Raw genomic sequence first — 21,093 nt, 5'->3', positions numbered from 1 at the left:
GCCTTCACCCGAGTCAGCTGGGATAGGCTCCAGCCCCCCCCCCACGACCCTAGTGAGGATTAAGCGGTGTATAGATAATGGATGGATGGAATGAGAAGATGTGTCTAAACTTTTGACTGGTAGTGTACAATAGTATATAAATAATACATATAATCCAAATAAATTCTGCATAGAGTTATTCTAGTTGCCCATGTACTTGTTGACTAAAATGCTGCATACTCCCTCCCTCCTCCATGTAATCTTTAGATGCACATTTAGACCTATAAGAAATCTCCAACTATATTAAGTGTTACCACTGAAAAAAATAACTTTTTTTGCTTAATATTAGCAGGAGAATATCAGATATAAATCATTTGTGCCGGAAGCCCTGCAATGTTGAACATCCCAAACCAAGGATGCCATACCAACTGAAGTGTATCGTTACACCCCTAACCAACACCAGCAACACAAGTGAGCTACACTTGTGTGAAGAGGATGACTGACAAGCAGCTTGATAATTGGACAAAAGCCCATTCCAATCCTCAGGAATGAGACACATCCACTACAGCGAGCCAATTATCAAAGCCAGCCGCTGTGCTCACAGCAGGAAATGACATCAGCAATACATGTCATTCGTAGTGCTTGTCAAAGAAAATCAGCTCAACACCAAATCAAATGCAAACACCAATTAAAGAGGAGAAAGAAAGAGACAGTTCAAAGTGAAATCTGATCAGAGCTGCCAAACAACCCTTCTATAAATGCGAGGTCCTACCTGGCTGAAGGTCATGAAGTATACTTGTGTGTGCTCTTGTTTTTAAGATACCCCTGGCCTGTTTTTTATAAGTTCATTTATTTGTCATGGTAGACCAAAGAGCAGACAGTTTGTGGGCTGTTTGGCATTAACTGATTTCATTTAAGAAACAGCAGAGCATGGCTCATACCATCTAGAGAGTTTAGATGGAGTTGGAGTCATGCTGAGCTCAGACAGAGGGGGAGTTTTAGTACTTGTAATGTGCCCTGGCTTCCACTCACATTTTTAACCAGAAATGGAATCAAGCAAGAATCCTTTCTGTCAAATGTGAAGATGAAGAGCCAGGCTTTGGTTGGAAATATTGGAAACATAGGAGAGAGACAGAACCACTGATACCTTCAAAAACGGTCAACCATGCAGAGTGATGAGAGAACCCGATAGAATTGCCCGCCAAGCAGGTATACTCCCCAGCGTCATCAAAAGACACATTTCTCAGTTGAAGGACTTCCATTTCCTTGTCCGTGGTGTTAAGGCCAGCGGTCTAGAAAATAACAAAGGAAGCAGACCCAACAAGAGGCCCAAGAGGGAAAGGGGACCATGAGTAAAGCATTCTGAAAGAGAAAGGGGATGGAGGAGCGTTCTCCTCCTCAATCCGACACCATCTGCCCAAAAAGTACCACCGAGAGCCCCTGCAGAGGACTCTGTCAGGAAGAGCCTCCAGTATCTGTTAGTGGAAAATATGGTTAGGTTGAGTCTGTACTGCTGAGCCCCACATTGGGTCACACCATCACCACATCAAATACCTCAGTTTCATCTCTGCATGCAAGAGATGGGCATGGAAAACTCCACAGCAGAACAGGGCACACTCAAACTCTCCATCACACAAACTATGTGAGCATTAGACAAACAACAGGATGTCTGTGAAACACAGGTAAGCAGAGGATGACAGCCGGAAAAAAGTAGAGCGAGTTTGTGAGCCGTGTACAGAGTTTGAAGGGCAAGGGAGCGGGAGTAATAGAAGATGGCAAGAGAGGCCCTTATTAGGAGGGCACAGCACAGGCATGGGGCAGGAATGAGAACAGGTCCAACATAAACCTGAGACTAAACACTTTCAACTGTTCTGCTGGGAATTTTCCATAGCGTCATTTACAGTCAGGAGCAATGAGGAGAGAGGGAGGGAGAAACGGAGGGAGAGAAGGAGGGAGGGAGGAGAGAAACAGCTGAGGTTGTCTCGAGTTATACGGCTCTAGATTTTCCAGGTGGTCCTAGAAGCGCCTCCACTGTGTCGTCCCTGTACTGCTGCGTGGTGGTTACCTGAGGACTCATATTTGGTGACAGTCAGCCAGGCTGACTGATTGGCCTCTCCTATATAATTGGACACTTTACATATATATTCTCCGCTCTCTTCCTCCGTCACATTGTAGAGGGTCAGCACCTGAGCATCCGAGCTATTGACCCCAGAATGCTGGAAATAAAAACAAGTTATGTGCATAACAGACAAAAAAACAAAACACAGGATCTTTGATGGGTTGTGTGGGTTATATCACAGTTAAAATAGCAAGGGACACACCAAGAACTCTTTTCACAGGCAGCACTGACCATTTAAAGATCCCATATTATGCATATTTGCAGGTTCAGAGTTTATTTTTTCACCAGAATGGTTGCATGCGTCCAAAAACTATTTTCCACTGTATTTATAATAATACTGTAGATTGGAGCAGCACCTCTTCTCACCCTGTCTGAAACACCCCCTCCCAAAAAGCCCAGCCTGTTCTGTCATGTTTGGTTATGGACTATAATCCAAGATCTAATAATAGAGAGTGGTACACCTTTGCAAGGAAATACTGGCAGGTTGCGATGAAGTTGCTCATTCTTTGCCAGAGTCTGTACCAACGTAGCCAGCGCTAGGCAGGCAGGCATTATGCAAATGTTGTGTTACATTGTGACATAGATAAGCACCAGAAGAAAGACCTCAAGCAAAGTGTTTCAGGCAGGTAAGGAGCAGTGTTCTCTGGAGGAGAGAATTATGCCCGTCGATGTGGGCTTTGGGTTCTATAAATTTGTAGACCTTGTACAATTATATAACACTTTAACGGAAAAGCAAAACCTAAAAATTGCATAATATAGGCTCTTGAACAAAAATTGCAATTCAGGAAAGCAAACAGATAAAAAATCTCTTCATACTAAAATCTCCTGCTTTCAATTCATTCTATAGCATTCTAAAAACATTTAAACCAGTTTAGCAACATGTGCAGAGTTAACTAGTGGCCACAGTACTCATCTGGCTAAGCTCCTACCTTGAGGACGCGGACATACGGCAAACCGTCAGGACCAACACGGCTACCATTCACCTCAATATGCTTCAGCCATTGAATATGAGGCTGAGGGTCGCTGAACACCTTGCACTCAAACTCTACGTCACTGCCAACCACTGCCGTGCGATTAGCTGGTAGGCCAGCCTGCAGGATCGGCCTGTGGGGAGAGCGTTCTGCAACACAACCGAAAGACATTTAGTGAGCAGTGAAGCAAACGCTCAACATCAATGACAAACAAATGTCCAATATATTTAAAAGTGCACACGCATGACTGATATTCAAACAAAATCCAAATAAAACCTGAGTCACTGCAGTCTTTGTTCCTGGAAATGACCAGGGCAGATGGCAAACAATGTCGTCTATATTATTTGAACTGATACAGTATAATTTCAGGCTGCAATTCCAGTCACAGACAACAGTAAAGGCTTAAAGCAGCCAGTTCCCCAGCTTCACACTGCTTGTGGAGTTGTTAAGAATTGTCCATGATAGATGGGCAAGAAAGTTAAGTGTCTTATCTTACACCGTAACTCTGAAATGCAATGTTCTTGTGGCTCCATTTTGACGACTAATAACTCTCCAAAGTAAACTTACAAGCCAAGAATCTGGCAGGATGTCAACTGTCGAGGCTTTTCTAACCCAGCCATCCGTGGGGACTTAGTAAGCAGTTGTGACAGTAGTTTCCCCTCACTGAAACAATCTCAGTGCTCATCAGGCTCTAGAAATCTACTGAGGTCAGGCGAAGCCCAGGGGACCGCAGCAAAAGAGGAAGTTGCCGAGTGATTTATAAGACCAATGGCGTACGAGCAAGTCACAGGGCAGGCCCTAGAGGAGTAATCACTTCTCTCCTCTATATGGATCCACCATTCATGCCACAAGTAAACAGACGCAGTTTATCAAAAAAGGTGGCAAAGGGACCACCCACCTAACCCAAGGCTTTGAGACTATAACTGTGTGCCTTTAGGTTAAGGATCTCATTTGATTGAATTTTCAGATATCTTTAATTGAGACATTTTGTGAAACTGGTTCAGCATAATAGAAAAGGCCTATGAATATTCAACAGGTGACCAACAGCTCCTGGTCAGGTACATACCATTAACAACATAATTATAGTTGCTTCTTACCGACAACATCTAGCTGGTAGGTGTGATTAATGCTGCCATACTGGTTTTCCACCACACAGGTGTAGTTTCCCTTGTCAGAGGGAACTACAGATTCCATGATGATGGTCCATACATGGTCACGGACCTAAGAGTGGACAAAAAGGTTACAGTGGTTGGTATACAATAATACATGATATCAAAAAACTAAAATATGAAGAAGAGTTCCTAACTAAAAAACAAAGCTCTCCCAGCAGGTCAGGTTTAATTCCTGTCCACCACATAAATGGTGAAAATAAATAATATTATTTTACAATATCCAAACAGTTTTAACTGTAAATGAGGCAACAATTAAATTTAACAAAAGAAACTTTCAATTAACTTATGATTGTTTTTCTCCATCTGCTTTCTCCCAATTGGAAATCTAATTAATCAAGTTTTGTTTGTTTTAAAGCATTTGTTAATAAGGTTTATGATGTGTGTGGTGATAACACACTAACCCTCTTTCTGTGAAGCTAACCAATGCTTTAAACCTACCTAACAAAGGCAACAGCAAAATGGGTACATGTTTTATATATATCTGCCCCAACCTTTCTTATTAGCACCAACTGATGTCTGCCGCTTTTTTCCAAGACATGTTATAATTTTTCTTCCATAAATCTGCCAAGACCGGCAGTGTGTGATTAGCCAACAAACCTCTAAGGCAATGGCAACATCAAACATGCATATGCACAGACTGAGCCATACGGTTTCCCTCATTTAGCTAAAAACGTGATGAGGGAGTCCAGCTGCCTACTGCCAGATGTGTTGTGCTTGGCTTCATATACATGTGGTCCACATTATTCTCTCCCTCCTGCACGTCTCCATGCAGACGATATGAACAATAGAAGCACAGCCATAAAAGCAAGAGTGTGGGAGGGATGAGAGACGTCCCCGACCGCTGATGCGGACCTTTGCACCTTGACTGAAAAAACAGCAGCCAGATGGTTAAGTGTGCTGCCTGGCTGGGTGGAGAACTGAGGGGGGACGAGGGCAGCAGGCAGCTGAGAGGAAACTCCTAAATATGTCCCAGCTGGGGAGGGAGATGGGCTGGGGAAGCACGAGACAAGGCTGGACTGGCCCACACCTTGATGGGACGAGCAGATGTGGGGAAGGAGGAGGGTTGTTTCTTCTTCTCAGCTCATACACACTACACCTGTGGGGAGCTGCCACTGAATGCACCTATTCACAGAAAACTCATTATTCAGGACAATATGTAAAGCTACCTAATACCAAATGCACATTTCATATGTTGGCTGATAAGGTTGTGGATAAATACAGTGACGATGGTTTTTAAGTCTTCCTTTTGCCAAAAAGAAAATAATTCATGTCTTTAAAGCTTAGAACAAATCCTAAAAAGAGATTAATTATGATAATCTCTAAGGGATCACAGTGAAACTGACAGGAAATAGTAAAGTAGTAGACAACAGATCCGGTCCACACCCCTCACCTGCCACACCTCTGTTGAGTAAATCTAGAGACAGCAGTTAACTGTCTAATCAACTATTATCACCTTAACTGTTTGCCAGCAGTTATCATTACACTTGAATATAGCCTGTCTGGAAATGGGAAGACGCTGCCAATAGAGCAACCGCACCACACATCATAAATACAGAAGGTCTAATGATAAATTTACAGCATGGATGTAATTACAGGTAATACGACACACTGATAGCTAGAATGAGGACAGCCAATGTTATCCTTCTTCCAAACGGAGGGGTAGGATTGCCCACCCGGAGGTATTACTATGCCACGACGTTCCTTTTTGTGGCATAGAGTTTCATCTTGCATTGTTTCTCAGGTCAAATGTGAAACCTGCCTCTCCTTTTTTTACTTGAAGAAAGTGTTTCTTACTCCAGGGGAGGGGGTGTTGATCTAATGTGAAGATGAGATCACTGGCACATCTCCACTCACTGTGAATGAGTGTGAAGTGATTCAATAAGAAATGCTCAGGATGGTGTAGTGTTCATGAGAAGAAGGCGGGGCAAGGAATTTCCAAAAGTTTTAATTATTAACCTTGAAGCCTCCAATGCGATGGTCTCTCTTGAACTCCTTCCCATTCTTGTACCACTTCAGAGTGGGAGTTGGATTGCCGCTGGCTTGGCATCGAAACTTCACAGTCTTACTGGCTGGAACAGCGTGAAGCTTTTTCTCCATTTTTTCTGGATGAGCCCATTGTGGGGCCATTGCTAAAAAACAGATATAAAAAAAAATCAGGTGGCAGAACACAATATGTTTGATGCAAGTGCAAAAACAATGTATATATTTTGTAAAACTATATAAAACTAAGGCTTGATACTCTTTTTAACCCCCTTGAATCTCCTTCTATAACAGACATTACACAATCATGTTCACCCTGTTTTTCTAATTATAGTCACAGGGCTTGGCAGCAGTAGATGGGTAAGGACTTTGTTTCTTTAAATAAAATCACTTTTTTTCCAGATGTTGTGGTTTCAAAACTGCCTCAGTTAAGTCATGTTAAGTAGATTTCATTCAAAATTCCATCAGGGCACAAACTCATGGTCAGAATGCTTGCTGGCTGCTGGATTCTTTGTGGGCAGAGCGGGCAGCAGTAGCCCGATGATAAAGCCAGAGTTACCTAATTGCTCTATAGACAAATTGGAGGACATCTAAGGTTAACCACGATTAGTCACCACAGGGACATTCCTTGTGTAAAAGCTGTCACTGAGGTAGCAAAAACCCTCTGATTCAGAGTGAAATCATTCATCCACCTGTGACCCACACACACTGCAGGCCCAAAATTTAATTATAAACCTCTTAAATATGTGACCATTCACAACAGTTACTCATAATCCTGTGACTCAAGGTTAGTCAGTAATGACCATTTGTTGCAGCAGCATTAGTAATGTGAAGACATTAGCATACTTACGCAGCAGTTTTTGACTGCCCAACAGTTTAGCTTCCTCCGATGAAGACTCCTCATCTTCATCATCATCCTCAGATGAGGCCAATGTATCAACTAGTGAACAGAAAGTAATAGTGACAACACACTCCCATTTGTACTGATCCACACAGTATTTTGTCAGTGATGCCACAATGTTAGGATATATGAAAATAAGAAAAACAAAATACACATTTGGAGCCAAGTGGTAACATTTCTGTATAAAGTTTGGGGGAGGATTTATGAACAATGAATACAAGGGTCAATATGTACATTGAGAGCTATGCAGACTGTACTAACTGGATGCAATATGCTCATTTTGCATGCTACAATTTAAGCTTAAGGGATCAGGTGATGATTTGAAGTGAATTTGTTGCACTGTGGTAATATTGCGGTTTGTAAAATCATCTAAAAGTGATGTATTTAAAGAACTGTAGCGTAAACTCAAGGAGTGATTTATGAGCAAACATAGAGTTCACATATGCAGATTTAATATTGGGACAGTAATATCTGCTGTTCATTGTGAACTAAACCCGGCTGTGTTGCTCTGTGTCTCCTCTGAGCTCGACAGACTCAAAAAGCAAACCGCTACACAAGAGACAGTGAAGAAGGGCTCAAATCTCTATAATGCCTCTTTAATTAGTCGACACAAAAAAATCTGCTAACGATGTTCTTATTGACTCAAACTGTGCAAATACAAATTAGCTACAAAGGCTGTATCTTCACTGCTTCTAGGACTTTACCTGTGACATTGAAGAAGACGCTGTGGTTGCCAAAGGTGGTGCAGGCGTACAGACCAGAGTCCGTCAGCTCCACAGCCTCGATCTCCAGCTGGCCACTGCGGATGCGTGTGTGTTCTCCATCCACTACAGCCACATGGTCTTTGGTCCAGTTGACAGCATGGGGGGAGTCCTTGGCAGAGCAACTCAGATCCAGATGATCCCCAAGATAGAGGGTGAACAGCTCTGCCTGCGTTTCCACAGAGACTACAAAAGAAGCACAACATGGTTTTACTTAAAGGCTCAAATGGACTATTTACCACTCGGAAGCATTAAACACTTACAAACACATAAATAAGACTCCATGAACACATGAAAGAGTTTGTATATTTGGTGTACACTAGGAAATACACTGCAAGTTCTTCACAATAAGATAACCACTAGGTTTATTTCAACTGAAAAACAAATTACCATATCTTAAAATAAAAAAAATCTGCACTGATGGGCCTAAAATGTTCATAGTGGTCTCACATAGAACAGGACTGTATCTGTAAACACATGTAAAAAGTACTTCGATCACAAAACGGAGTCTTAAAGACATGAGAAAAGTCATTCCTCGATTTCCTCCCACCTGCCTGACCTCTCCTCCAAATTAAATCGCATCCCAAATTAGTTAAGGCCCCATCGTCGGGCAGGCAAGAAGCTACTTGGGAGAGGAAGGTGAAATTCAATTAGAGGGATGAGGAGAGGGGAGGTGTTACGAAGAAAGACACCTGAGCCCCCCTGTTCTAAATGACTACATAGTCGGCAAGGGGGAGGGAGTAACCTGATTACACTGACACGTTGTCCATCACTGTGGTGTTGTTTGTCCAGTTACAAAAGGTAAAGATTGTCACTGGCCAACTTGCTGGACATTCTTGCTTTAGGGTGACACTTTGATGCCAAAAGGTACACAAGGTACACAGTTCTGATTAAGTAAATTAGCATCCTAATTTTGTGGACATAAGCAATGCAATTAATGATTATTCTCAGCATTAAATAATTGCTTCTGCTCATGATTTTCTTGATAATTATTATTTCATAAACTGACACAAAACGGCGAAATCTGTGAATTTCCTGAAAGCCCAAGGTGATATTCAAGTATTAATAGTTCAACCAGCAATTCAAAACATACAGAAACTCATGATATAAAACATGCAAAGAACAGAAGTAACACTCCTGTAAATGATGGACACACATTGTCTGTTTTTTTTTTCTTTAAAAGCTACTTAAATGATTATCAAAATGGCTGTAGTTTTATATCAACTATTTCATTAATTGATTAATCACTGTGCTTCTAATTGACATAGTGCTGTTGTTTCTGCCAGGCAGCACCTTCACAGCCCTCTGAGGCGGAACTATAATGCAACGTCTGACTACTTTCACTTGTTTTTCTGCCCCCAATTTCCTATGTAGCTCCTCAGCACAAAAACAAACTGTTTAAGATAATCAAATATCAAATGGTGAACACTACCTCAAGATGAATTATTCTGAGCAAGTCTCAAAGCACACTGTGTTTTTAGAAAAGCGTTTCGTTTTGATCACAACAGGAAGCACATCTATACAGAAGGACTTCAGGACAACATCAGCAAACCTGACTAATCCCTCCCACCATCACAACAAAGGACTCCAAACAATAAAGGGGAAGAGGGAGCAGGGAGAGCACGCTAGTGAGCATGTGCACAGGAGCGAGCGAGACAGGGCCTGCAGTGGCAGGTTCTAGTGCCAGTTGCTATGGTGACCCCACTTGGGCCTAGTAAAGGTATTTCCTGGATCACATATGTCTGACAGGCCCTTAATCCCAGCAGGAAAAGGGGCCAGGGGGTAGGATCAACTTTCTCCTCAAAAACAAAACCAAATGGGGGAAAGCAGAAGTGGCATTTAGACCACGTCTACGTAAAGAAATCTAAATTTATAAATGAAGTTTTCATGTGAGAACCATTTGCCTTCATATTATTGTTTACATGCTTTTTTGTAGAGAGTTTTGTCTATAGTGACACAATGACATGAAAATAACGATCCCTCCTATGATTTGCCCCGTTTTCACTAAGCACACAACAAGGTTACATGACAACATACATCTGATGAGGAACTGGACTCACAGATCAGCTGACCAAGTTATTTCATTGTTGGGACATTATCCAATAAAACCAACAAATACATGTCTTTAATAGCACCTGTGTCATATAATGCATCTTGCTGACAGTATCTTATGCCACACAAACCTTTCCTGTGTCCTACAATCACAGAGAGTGCTGAGTGTCCCGTCCATTACACCTCCGCTCAGTGTCTTCCTGCTCACTTCATCCATCGGTGTTGTTTCTAACGCAGCCAAATTCACAATACTTATTGTTATTTCTATACTTTTCTGCTTTTCACACAAATTAAAATGTAACAAACAGTGATCAACTGCGGCCCATAAACGTTACATGTTTGTCAGCTGTCATTCCAAAGATGCTGCAGTGTTAAATCACAGCTTTTCTAATCTCAACATCATGACAGAATCCACATAAATTCTTGTTATTGCCAACAGTTCTACTGTGTATTCAGCTATACTGGCTGTTAAAATGAATGCTGCCATGTAAGCTAGAGGCAACAAAAAGTTTTTTTTAACTTTACTGACACTATGGCACACAGCTGCTACCTTCAAGGGCTCTGTTGTCCCTGTACACACTTAAACACACGGCCAGTGTTTTCAGACTTACACACTCTTGGGATCACTTTGGTGTAACAAAAATGCTGTTTTTAAAACCGAGAAAAAGACGCATGTACAAATTTCACTAGGTAAATGGGGACATGCTGTTAGTGACGGCCTACAGCTATCTAACCTGGGCACAGCCTTAGAACAAGGTCTTTGTGCTGCGTGTGGAGGCTGCCCAGTATCTTTTTGTCCCTGCCCTCTAAATAGGGATGCCACTGATAAGACTGTCAACATCACAGCTGTTAATCTCACTCCAGACATCATAAAACACCCATAAAGGCTGTAAACTGCACTAGTTGCTTTATTCTAGACCACAGACAAGACCATTTGTGCTTTTGTGACAACCTTCTTAAAACTGGAGTAAGATTTAACACAATGCAGCCAAAGCAACCCAATCATTCTCTAAAAAAAGTTACAGCCAACATCTTTCTGGCAAAGTCGGTGTATAAATGTCATCCTAAAAAATAGCTACACAGTTATATCACTTGCAGTAAATTTATTTTCAGCTCTTCACGGGGAGGTCAGTGCCAAGTTTTCACACTTCCTTTGAATCTGAGGATGTTTCATCTCAGTTAAGCTTCCTGCAACTATGATTGGATTAAAATGGACTGAGGCCCACAGTTTCAGAAAGCAACCCACCTGGAATGGTCTCTCGTGACTTTTTTCAACCATCTGGAAAAATTGATTGACATCATTTATAATCAGCCTAATTACATAAATCATGAAAGGAATTTTGGAGGACAAGAATAAAGCGAGAGGTTTTAAAAACAAATAGGAAAAGCTCACTAGTCTGTAAATGCAAGACCAACTAAAAGGAAGGGTTGGCGCCAGTCTATGGAACTTTCTCTGACTACACCATAGGAAGCAATATGCCGCGTGAATGACTTCTGGGATTTCCTGCCCTCACTGGAGTGATGGTTGAATGCAGGAAAGTCAGGGTAGTCGAGACTCTGCAGTGGCACACAGAGAAAAATGGCTATGGCAAGTTTCCTGATTTGACCACACCAGAGTGAAGGGGTGGGTGACGTGCAGAGAGGACTGATAACAGACAAAGGGCAGCGCTGGCAGGAAGAAAAAGAATAGGACAATGCCCATTAGCAAGCCCCAAAATTTCACAGAGCAAGTGTCCCTCCTTAAAGCACTCCAGTGGAGGAGCTTTTCATTCTTAAATGAGCCACTGACAATCAGCATAGATTAACACTTGGGAGCTACAAGGGCTGCTGCACGCAGCAAAGTTGTTCCAGTGTTATTCAGATGAGTTCAGCTACTTTTACACTATGTTTTTAACGCACAAACACAATAAAAGCAGGAACTCTTTAAGAACTACATGAATGTTGTTTTTATCCCCGTTTCGTATACTGTGGATCTGCCTCGGTCAAAGGTTTACATAGTTTGAGAAATTCCAATAAAAATGGCTTGCAGAGACATGTCGCTAAATACATGAGAAGCCCATTACACTCAAACAATACATGCATCACTGGCCTTCCGGGCTGTTTTGTTGTATTCATCCTTTGCATCAATTATTAGGGACAGCGAGAACTGTAAACGTCATGTCACTGCCTTTTGTCTTTGGTATGTGGAATAAACTTGCTGAACAAGGTACTGATCCCCTGACTTTACTGGAAACTCTATCATGATTTTTACCATTGTCCAATTGTTTTTGCTCTTTGAGTATAAACTGAAATCCTACTTACTATTTCTAACTGTGTACAAGATGCACTAATAAAGCATTATTTCAACTCTGCACTGCACTATTTCTAGTGTGCCCTAAAGTGATTATTACCTTTAATTAAGGTGTGCGTGATTATTAGGCAGTTTCATTACCTTAAGTAACTTCGACGAAAAAACTAATTGAACTGACACTGCAATGTCAAAAATTGTAAATTGTCGTTTAAAAAGACACGATACTCTTGAAATGGCTAAATTATTGAATTGCGACCACAGAACAATCAGATATTTAGTAACAAATGATCGAGGTTTCAGAGAAGCCCTTGTAGGCGAAAAAGCTAAAATTAACTGTAAAACACTGAATAAAAATTAAGCGTGAAGCCGTCAGGAAGTCATTGTCCTGCAGTATCACCATATTCCTTAACTGCAACCTACCTGGAGTGTCCACAAGTACCAAGTGTCAAGTGCTCAGAGCCAAGACAAGGTAAACAAGACTGAAGCACAATCCCCAGCAAATAAGATTCACAAACTGGAGCGTCAACATCAGACCATGAGAGATTTTCTATAAGATTTTGGGACAGATAAAATGAAAGTGACTTTGAGTCAGTCTGGCAAGGTGCATGAGGGGTACAGGTGCGGGTTGGTTCTTCTCTGGTTGAAGATGGACTGAAAATCAACTCCTGAGGCCACTGCCCGTTTCTTGTAGACGCTTTCTTCAACCAGTGATACAGTAAGGACTCAGGACAACGCTCTATCAGATGCATCCAACAACTCCAATGCTCGACTAACCAGGCCTCATAATAAAGACCTGGTCCATTTCCACACCTGATTAAATCGGATTCAGAACTTCTGAGCCTTTTAGAAAAGATGAGATTTACACAAAAGGAGAACATCACACCTTTCTGAACAGCATTTGGGAGGCTACAGGTGCTGTTTCAGCCAATGTTGATCATCAACACATGGAGAAACTGACAGACTCCACAGATGGAAGGTTTAGGGTAGTTCTTGAAAAGGTTGGTTACTGTATTAACCACTGAATACTTTTGAAAGGTCAACAATGTTATTTATTGATCATTTTGTGTTACTTATTTGTTACACTAACTCTAAAAATTAATTTGGAAAAAATACTTCTGTAATTTAGTTGCCCAATAATTCCACATACCACTTTAAATGTGATTATGTGATGCGATTTTTTTCAGGATAAGCTGAAAAGATAAAATAATGATTTTATCACCATAGGCATGCAACATTTATAGGCTGCTATTAAATAAATATTTTATCTTTGTTCAGTTCTGACTGCAGAAACAGAAAATAAATTATATGGTGTTTGTCTTCAACAAAAACATAGTGACCACAGAAACCAGAAGGAAGCTAGTAATAGACTGATGCTGTTTTCATGATAACACTTTTTAAGTGTCAGTATAGTCCAATAACAACACAGCTGTATTCATGCTCATTTCATTGACGACATCCAAACCATTAAATAATGCTTTGTTCTCCGTCTGTCTTATTTCTTATCAAATGTTGATTTTTTTATTGTTCACTAGCTAAAGAGTGGCTGAATATAAATAAGAAACACAAGACAAATAAACCTTTTCATGCTGTTCAGGAGTTTAACTGTAGACCGAGGTCTCTACAGAAGACCTGAAAAGACTAATGCAACGCAACTTGTGTTCACACAATAACAACAATTTACTCCTACTCTCGAGTCAGCAGGACTATGCTCCTCTGGGCCTCCATTTCTGTCTGGAAAGTCTTTCTCAGAACTGTGGCAGCTCCAGATTTTAAGAGCCCTCCATTGAAGGGTCAGCAGCTCCTCCACCGTGACTGACAGCAGGGCATCGAAGCAAAGAAATCCACCAAGAATAACATATAAATAACTTCTTGACATTTCACTGTTAGAAAAAAATATACAGAGATTAAGATGATGTTCAGCCAAAAACACAGTGGAGTTTCTCTGAATGATCTCACTGCAGAAAAGTTTAAGGGGATTTAATTATTTGAATGGCTGCCCATGAAGAAAAACAATGAACTTAATTTGTTCACAGAATATTCTTTTCTTATGTGAACAACATGCAAGAAAAAAAAAACCAAGACAAACAATGAGGCTTGCATAAAACAAGACCATTTCCATATAACTATTTTGTTTCTCCACCCAAGACAAAAGGAATGCAACCAAATGCCTCTGCTGTGATTGTTTGTCGACAGCTGAAGCCATCCGTCACCCAGCAGGGAAGCGGGGGGAAAGTGAAGCATTCCCAAGCAAAAGTCGGTGGGGGAGCTGGAGGAAAAGCACGGAGGCGCATAGATAGTACCTGGCCATTTGGTGATCAAGAACTGGGTGGAGTGTAAATGCATCAGACTTCCCCCACCCAGGTGGAAATTTATGGCTCACCTTAGAAGACAAACATTCTCCTCAGAAAGCCTATCCTTGAGGATAAGGAAGGGTTTAAAGTTGCATCTTCTTTTCTTTTTTTCAAAAACAGGCTAATTTATAGTTCCCTGGCAGTTAACTCCTCTCTCAGTGACAACAAATACCTTTTCATTACAAAGGAGGAGAGAAGCAGGGACTGCTAGGTAGCTGCCCTTGGGCTACAGATGGGAGTCATTTACTCCTCCCTGTCCCACTGTTGGCTTCAACACAGTCGCATCAAGTTTATTTTAGGGTTTAAAGCCCAAGAGAGACCCTCTTGCTTAATTACTTCAATTATAATGCTTGGCTTTATCATATTCTTTTGCTGCTTTCCACTTCCGACTGCTGAGTGTAAACATCCAAACCCATCTACCCACAAATCCAGGCAGCTATTACACTGCTGGACTGTATCCAAGAAACACATTTTTAAGGATTTGATTTCAGTGCCTCTTTCCTCTTTTCAGAACTGAACTTGTGTTACAGCCAGACCGGGATAAATTCTTTACAGAAAGTCTGATAACGTTGTCCAGTTTAAAAACAAGAAAATGACAATACACTCGGTTCTGTCAAAAATATTTGTTGTAAATCCATTTCTAACAAGTTCAGGAGTATGAATTAGTTTAATTAGCCAGGAAAAAAGAGAAGGTGTAATTGAAAGTCAGAAACACAGTTGTGCCACATCTGACGCACTAAAGTGCACTCAAACAACTTCAGACTCAGGCAAATGGGGGTGGTGAGGGAGGACTGACGCTACAAAGACAGACTTCACCAAAGTCTGGAGTGTGTTAGGATTACATTCCTGTACACAGAACAAAGCTTTGCTTATCAATGGACTGTTTCTCAAGGCAAAGAGTCAAGATAAGTCAGACCTAATACGTTTATAAGTTCAAACAGTTATATGATATTTCATAATACTGCAACCAGAACTGGGGTTAAAAAAAGCACTCTACAAATGGAGTCTTAGTAGCTTTAAGTTATCAAGCCATCTTACCTTCATCTGTGCTGGCAGGCCGGCACTGGGTCCTTAAAACTTGGGCGAATAAAACCAGAAACAGAAGTTTACTTGGCCTCATCAGCATCCTGCTGAGGGAGCTACAACTGTTGGCTTTTCTGCGACTGGAACTCCATTCAGATCTTTGGGGCATCAGCAGCGGGTCATTCACAGGGCACAACTACAAAACATGTAAACAACAAAAACAGATCAGCAAGCTTCATTCCTTTACAAGTCAGTTATCAACAAGGAAAACATAAGTCAGAATCAATTCAGGATATAATCTTTTTAGATAGAAAGAAACATTTGCTTTGACTAAACCACACTTTGATCTGCAAAACTTAAACTGGGCCGAAAACTGAAACTAATTGGTGAAATAAACTCTCTGTAATAAAGACAGTTTTTACTGATTGCAATCAGTATTTTTGTTGACAAGGAAATTCTTTACCCACCAAAAAGAAGAACATATTCTGTATGTCTACAAGGTTCAAGGTAGGTACCTAAGTATTCAGGCTGTTTGTACAAAACACTGATAAGAAAATGCAGAGCACCGGGCCCACTGTGATAGCTTAAACAAACAAATAGCGGATATGTCCTGCTCAGTTCTTAGGAATGAATTGTTTTGTTTCCAAAACTTCAAAGTAACTATTGAACTATTTCACACTGCCATCATACTCTGTCACTGTCACATCAAGTCTTATTTTTTCTGTTCATGCAGTACCCTCCAAAATGGGGAGTGGGTGACCCTCACATGCACATCTGCTTGAATCATCACCTCTGCAGCATCTGGCCACAGAGATTAGCACTTGCCCAGAACCCCCCTTAAAGAATCTGTTAGAGACAAAAAAAAAAACTACAGGCCGTTATGTGACACCCTTGAGGAGAGAGACTGCCAGGCCATCATTTCCACGCTGAGAGATCTATCACCTAACAGTTGGTTTTGGTTCCCAAACCCAAATTGACCCCCCTGCAACCATTTGCTCCTATGAGTTGTCAACAAGTGTCAAAGAAATTCATACCTGATATCACAGGCTAATCATGGAAGCCTTTAAAAATCAATTCATTTACAAATTGATCCATAATATCAAAGTCCATTCTGTAAAACAACAACAGGCTCACATCGGTCAAAGAAAGCCCAGCTTGGTTAACATTTTCACATACTGTTCTGCACAGATGCAGCTGTGGTTTCCTTTAGGAGGTAATCGCTTGTACGAGTGTTCCTCACTGAAACAGTCATTGTGTTCCCCTCAAAACCAATTCAACTTCACTTTCCAAGAATGGTCTAGTGTTCCAGCAGCTGAGCTGGGTCAGGGGGGTCCAAGGGGGATAAAGAAGCTTGGTCATCTCTGCTCTGTAAGCTGTGAGTCAGTGTTTGGGAAGCCTCCAACAAAGTGCTTCTGCTGCCAGACAGAAGGAACCGCAAAGAGCAGCCGAACACGTTCCCTGGGCCCTCGTCACTACAACAACCGTGAATATTTGAAAGCGGAGGAAGTAGCTTCTTCAGAGTATGACGGGACATTTTGTCATCATCCACTCCCCTGGGAGCACGAGTAAAACATACTTTAGGTCTTACTATCCACATCCAGGGCATGCTCCTAGTGAATGTGGGAGCTAACTGAGGCTGACTCATGTAACCAAAATCTGTTATTTTTAGCTAATATTGTAAATACTGTAATGTCAAAGTGATGTACCTACCTGCCATTTTTTTTAGCTCATTAATCAACAGCAAAATATAACGCTCCAGTTTTTTTTTTTATTTTGCAAAACTCAAACTAGGCCTGAACAATAAATTCAAACACTACGGAAATAGCAAAATAGCTCAGTGCAATGACCGAGTCACAGGAACTGCAATTTTTTTTTTGATAAAAATGTCAAATCTGTAGCAACAGATCAATGCAAATGAAACACTGTGCCAGAGATTCTTTAATTTCGTTGTACATTATGTGTGTAAATTGACAATTAAAAAGCATTCTAGAGATGCCCGAGTCTACAAATCAGATTCTCCTGACAACGGGGAACATGCTTGTTTGGTGCAAACTGCAGGAAAAAAAAATCACAGAATGATTTTTAAATATATGCATTTTTTTCAGTGGAAATGAAAAGCTAAAATAACCCTCCCCACTATTATTGTGACTCACAATATTGAGATTCAGCACTTGCTCACACCAAATCTGAGGAATCTTAAAGAGGGTAGAAATAATACATTAGGTATTTTAAAATACATATAGCAGGCGATGTACTGGTATCAAAAATATGAACGTCAAATATATGTAATACATCAAGCTCAAATATTTAGTTATTTTTCTACTTACATTGATAAATCAAGACTCATTTCTTTGTGTATTTAATGAAGTCTCAGATGGACAAAAACACATCTTTCTTTGTTTTCCTCCTTTTTAAAAACAATATATAAAATTTGAGAAGACACACTCTGATTTACAGTAATGACACAAAGGATTAAAGGAAAAAAAATTACACACACGTCTCATCCCAGGGAGCTCTCACATACTTTAGTCCTGCACTGTTTCCATTGAGCATTTAAAACTCTTCCACTGGGCCAGGTAGGATAAAAGTGTATAAAATGCTTCTTATTTATATCCAGCTTTATTTGGATTGTGTGAGGCCTAAAAGGAAAGTCTACACTAGAGCTGAGCGATCAGGGAAAAATATCTAATTGCAATTTTTCAGATGGATATTGCGATTTGCTTTGCAATATGTTTTTTAAAAGTCAAGCTTCACCCGCCCATAATTACATTTTGACGTTACTCCTTTTAGTGCTCAACTGTCTTTTTACTTTTAGTACATTTTCTGGCAAAAATCCTATAAATTACAGAACAATCCTTAGCTTATAAACATTGACAACTCAGGAAATAAATATCCTAGATAAAACATCTTCACTGTACATTTTTCTGCAGTAGAAAGAAGTATTCCCAGTATTTTTCTATGCTTTTAAGAAATTAAAGCATTCTCCGGAAAGTTGGCCAAACTAAAAGGGGATCGACTAAACACATTAGAACATGCAAGACACATTTAGCTTCCCTCATTATACAAAGACAAAGGTTACAGGCCGAACCCATAACACGGCCTGCACCATAATTACTGTTCACTGCCACCCATGCATAAAATTCCTCAGCTCCCAAATTCTGTAGTCCCCCCCTTCCCAGTCCAGTCTGCACTTCCAGCCAGCAACAGGCCAGTCTGCTCATGGCTGCAGTTCAGTGGACAGAAGAGCATCAGACCATTCCCTAAGGCTACTGTTTTCACAAAAACACACACTTGTTGTTTTTTTTCTTCTTTGCAGCCACACAATCTGAATTGGTGGCTCACCATCAGCGTGCCTCCGCCAGCAGATCAGGTGACACCAGATTACACTCAAATGTAAAGACAATTAATGTCAAGCCATCTGACACGCTGCCATTTGGTTCCACACTTAATCCCTCTCCGCCACTTCTCAGCATGTGTGTTTACATTATTCTGTCAAAAAACCTGCAAAGAATATGTTTAGAATCAGCCTATAACATCCTGCATTTTTTCCCTAAACCCCTAGAAAACAACTACATTACAAAACTTGTCTACTGGTGTCAAGGAAACCCTTATTTCCACACTACATTTCTTAACAGATTAAGATAAAATACAGAGGAGCAGCTTTGGTAAATTAAAGGACAGAAGTATTCCTCACTTCCCATTATATGGTTCAGGAAAAAACTTTTTTCCTCTGGTGAACTCCCTGCGGACATGCTGCTTTCCTAAACCATCCATCTTCTCCCTCTGCCTCTGTAACATAACATTTTAGAGCTTTACATAACATTAGGCTGGGCCCTTCCAGACCATGACAGATGTAGTAATGATGGCCGTCCGCAGAGAATTTTTAGATGTGGCATCACAGCATTTCTCAATAATTAATATACCCCATGATTTAAAGAGAAAGAAAGAAAGAAAGAGAAAATGTTGTGCAGTGAACTTTGCTGGGTTGGATGTTAGAGCCTGTGACCTAAATGGGTCAGAGAAATGAGCATTTATAGCAGACTGATGGGATTAATGCAAATATTAAATGAACAAGTTCAGTAAAGCCACTGGTTGAAGGGCATCATGTGCAGTTTTTAAGAAATTAAATTATCTAATCTCACTAAAAGGTACCTGATACGAGCTCCAGGAAACATTTTAAACCTTATGCTTGCCGTTTTATTCCCAAACACAGATTAGACTGGGGAGCTACTAAACAATAAACCAGGAGAGAAAGCAACATGTGTACGAAAAGAGGGTTTTCCCATTTAACTGATGCACAGCAGAGAAGTATTTCCTAAAGGCTGAATGTCACTAAATAGCTGCTACCCACTTTGGAAACCACAGTTGGTAAATGTTCTTGTTTTTGCTCCTCGACAGCATGAGATCAGGGCAAACAGCAGCTAACAACCAGATGAAGCTAAATCACAGAGGAGGAATAAAAAGCTCACCTTACTGGCGGGGAGCTGTGGATCAGCCAGTGTCGGTCAGATAAGGAAGACTCCCGAGCTCAAGACTGGATGCAGGAAAACTTGTCGAAAACAGTTAAATCCAGACTTCGGCGTCCCGTTAACGAAGCTGTCCACGTTTAGCTAACAGGTTTGCGCATATTTTAGCCGAACTTGCGCGACACGAGAAAAAGAGTGTTTCGTCCCCCCTCAGAAAAGCCCGAAAAACCAACAGAAGGGAGAAAATAACTTCTTAAACAGAGTTGAAAACGTTAAGTTTTCACTTTAACCTCCCAGCTTGTTTTTTAATCCTACCTAGCTAAACAGGTCCGAAGTTAGTACGTGAGTGCAGCCTCTGCGCCAGTTTGCGGCAGAGTCCCTTTATCCCAAAAACGCTTCACTTGGCGATGAAATTTTTGTCTCCTCGCGTCCGAAAACTGAGTCCTAAAGTTGTTCAACTCGCTCTAACAAAATGTCCGAAAATGAAATGTCGTTCAGAGCTCTGTTTTTCACCAAAGAGAACCACTTAAAGTCAATCCTAGAAAGTATTTTTTCACCATTCCTGGCGGAGAAATGCTGTTAAACAACGAGAGTCCGAGCAGCTACAAACCTTCCCCCTGAAATCTCAGAGTGCGCATCCTCCGGACCACCGTCAAGAAAACCACTGAGCACACACACCACTTCCTGTCTGCTGCTGTAATACACAACACAGGAACGAGAATAACTTGTATATCTACATCATATCAGGGAGCACAAACTGGCTGTGTAACTCTACTGAACTGAAATAAAAATATTATTGTTGTCTAGAGTAGTGATTAGTTCCCCCATTTATTTTTAGCACGACATTCTATATTCATATATTTTTGTATTTTTTTTATTTATTTGCATTTGTATGCTTTAGCACTTAATTGATGCACCTGTAAACAATAAACATTTTTTAGATATAAAACACTAGACAAGATTAAAGGAGAAATATTTTTATAATATATTAAAGGGAAGACGGAAATGGTGGTTGATAAAAATAGAAA

At 40.8% G+C, this 21,093-nt stretch overlaps 1 protein-coding gene across 5 annotated transcripts in view; it reads right to left on the bottom strand.

Moving 5' to 3' along the window:
- The window catches only part of fgfr1a (fibroblast growth factor receptor 1a), a 28,601-nt gene extending 7,904 nt beyond the window's left edge, over window positions 1–20,697 (bottom strand). For 2 of the 5 annotated variants that reach the window (XM_023274126.3, XM_023274130.3), the window contains exons 1-8: window positions 20,069–20,697; window positions 15,615–15,795; window positions 7,827–8,069; window positions 7,072–7,161; window positions 6,198–6,370; window positions 4,167–4,290; window positions 3,028–3,218; window positions 2,045–2,195 (exon numbers count right to left, since the gene is read on the bottom strand). In XM_023274126.3, coding sequence (XP_023129894.1) covers window positions 2,045–2,195; window positions 3,028–3,218; window positions 4,167–4,290; window positions 6,198–6,370; window positions 7,072–7,161; window positions 7,827–8,069; window positions 15,615–15,768 — 1,126 coding nt within the window. In that variant the 5' untranslated portion in view covers window positions 15,769–15,795; window positions 20,069–20,697. Of the gene's footprint in view, window positions 1–1,126; window positions 1,272–2,044; window positions 2,196–3,027; window positions 3,219–4,166; window positions 4,291–6,197; window positions 6,371–7,071; window positions 7,162–7,826; window positions 8,070–15,614; window positions 15,796–20,068 lie in introns of all 5 variants that reach the window. The other 3 variants (XM_055011458.1, XM_023274131.3, XM_055011457.1) reach the window with 2 other exon arrangements.
- Between the last annotated feature and the right edge of the window lie 396 nt (window positions 20,698–21,093).

Source organism: Amphiprion ocellaris, chromosome 6 (assembly GCF_022539595.1).
Source record: "Amphiprion ocellaris isolate individual 3 ecotype Okinawa chromosome 6, ASM2253959v1, whole genome shotgun sequence".
Taxonomy (NCBI): Eukaryota; Metazoa; Chordata; class Actinopteri; family Pomacentridae; genus Amphiprion; species Amphiprion ocellaris.
This window is presented reverse-complemented; position numbering and strand designations above follow the sequence as displayed.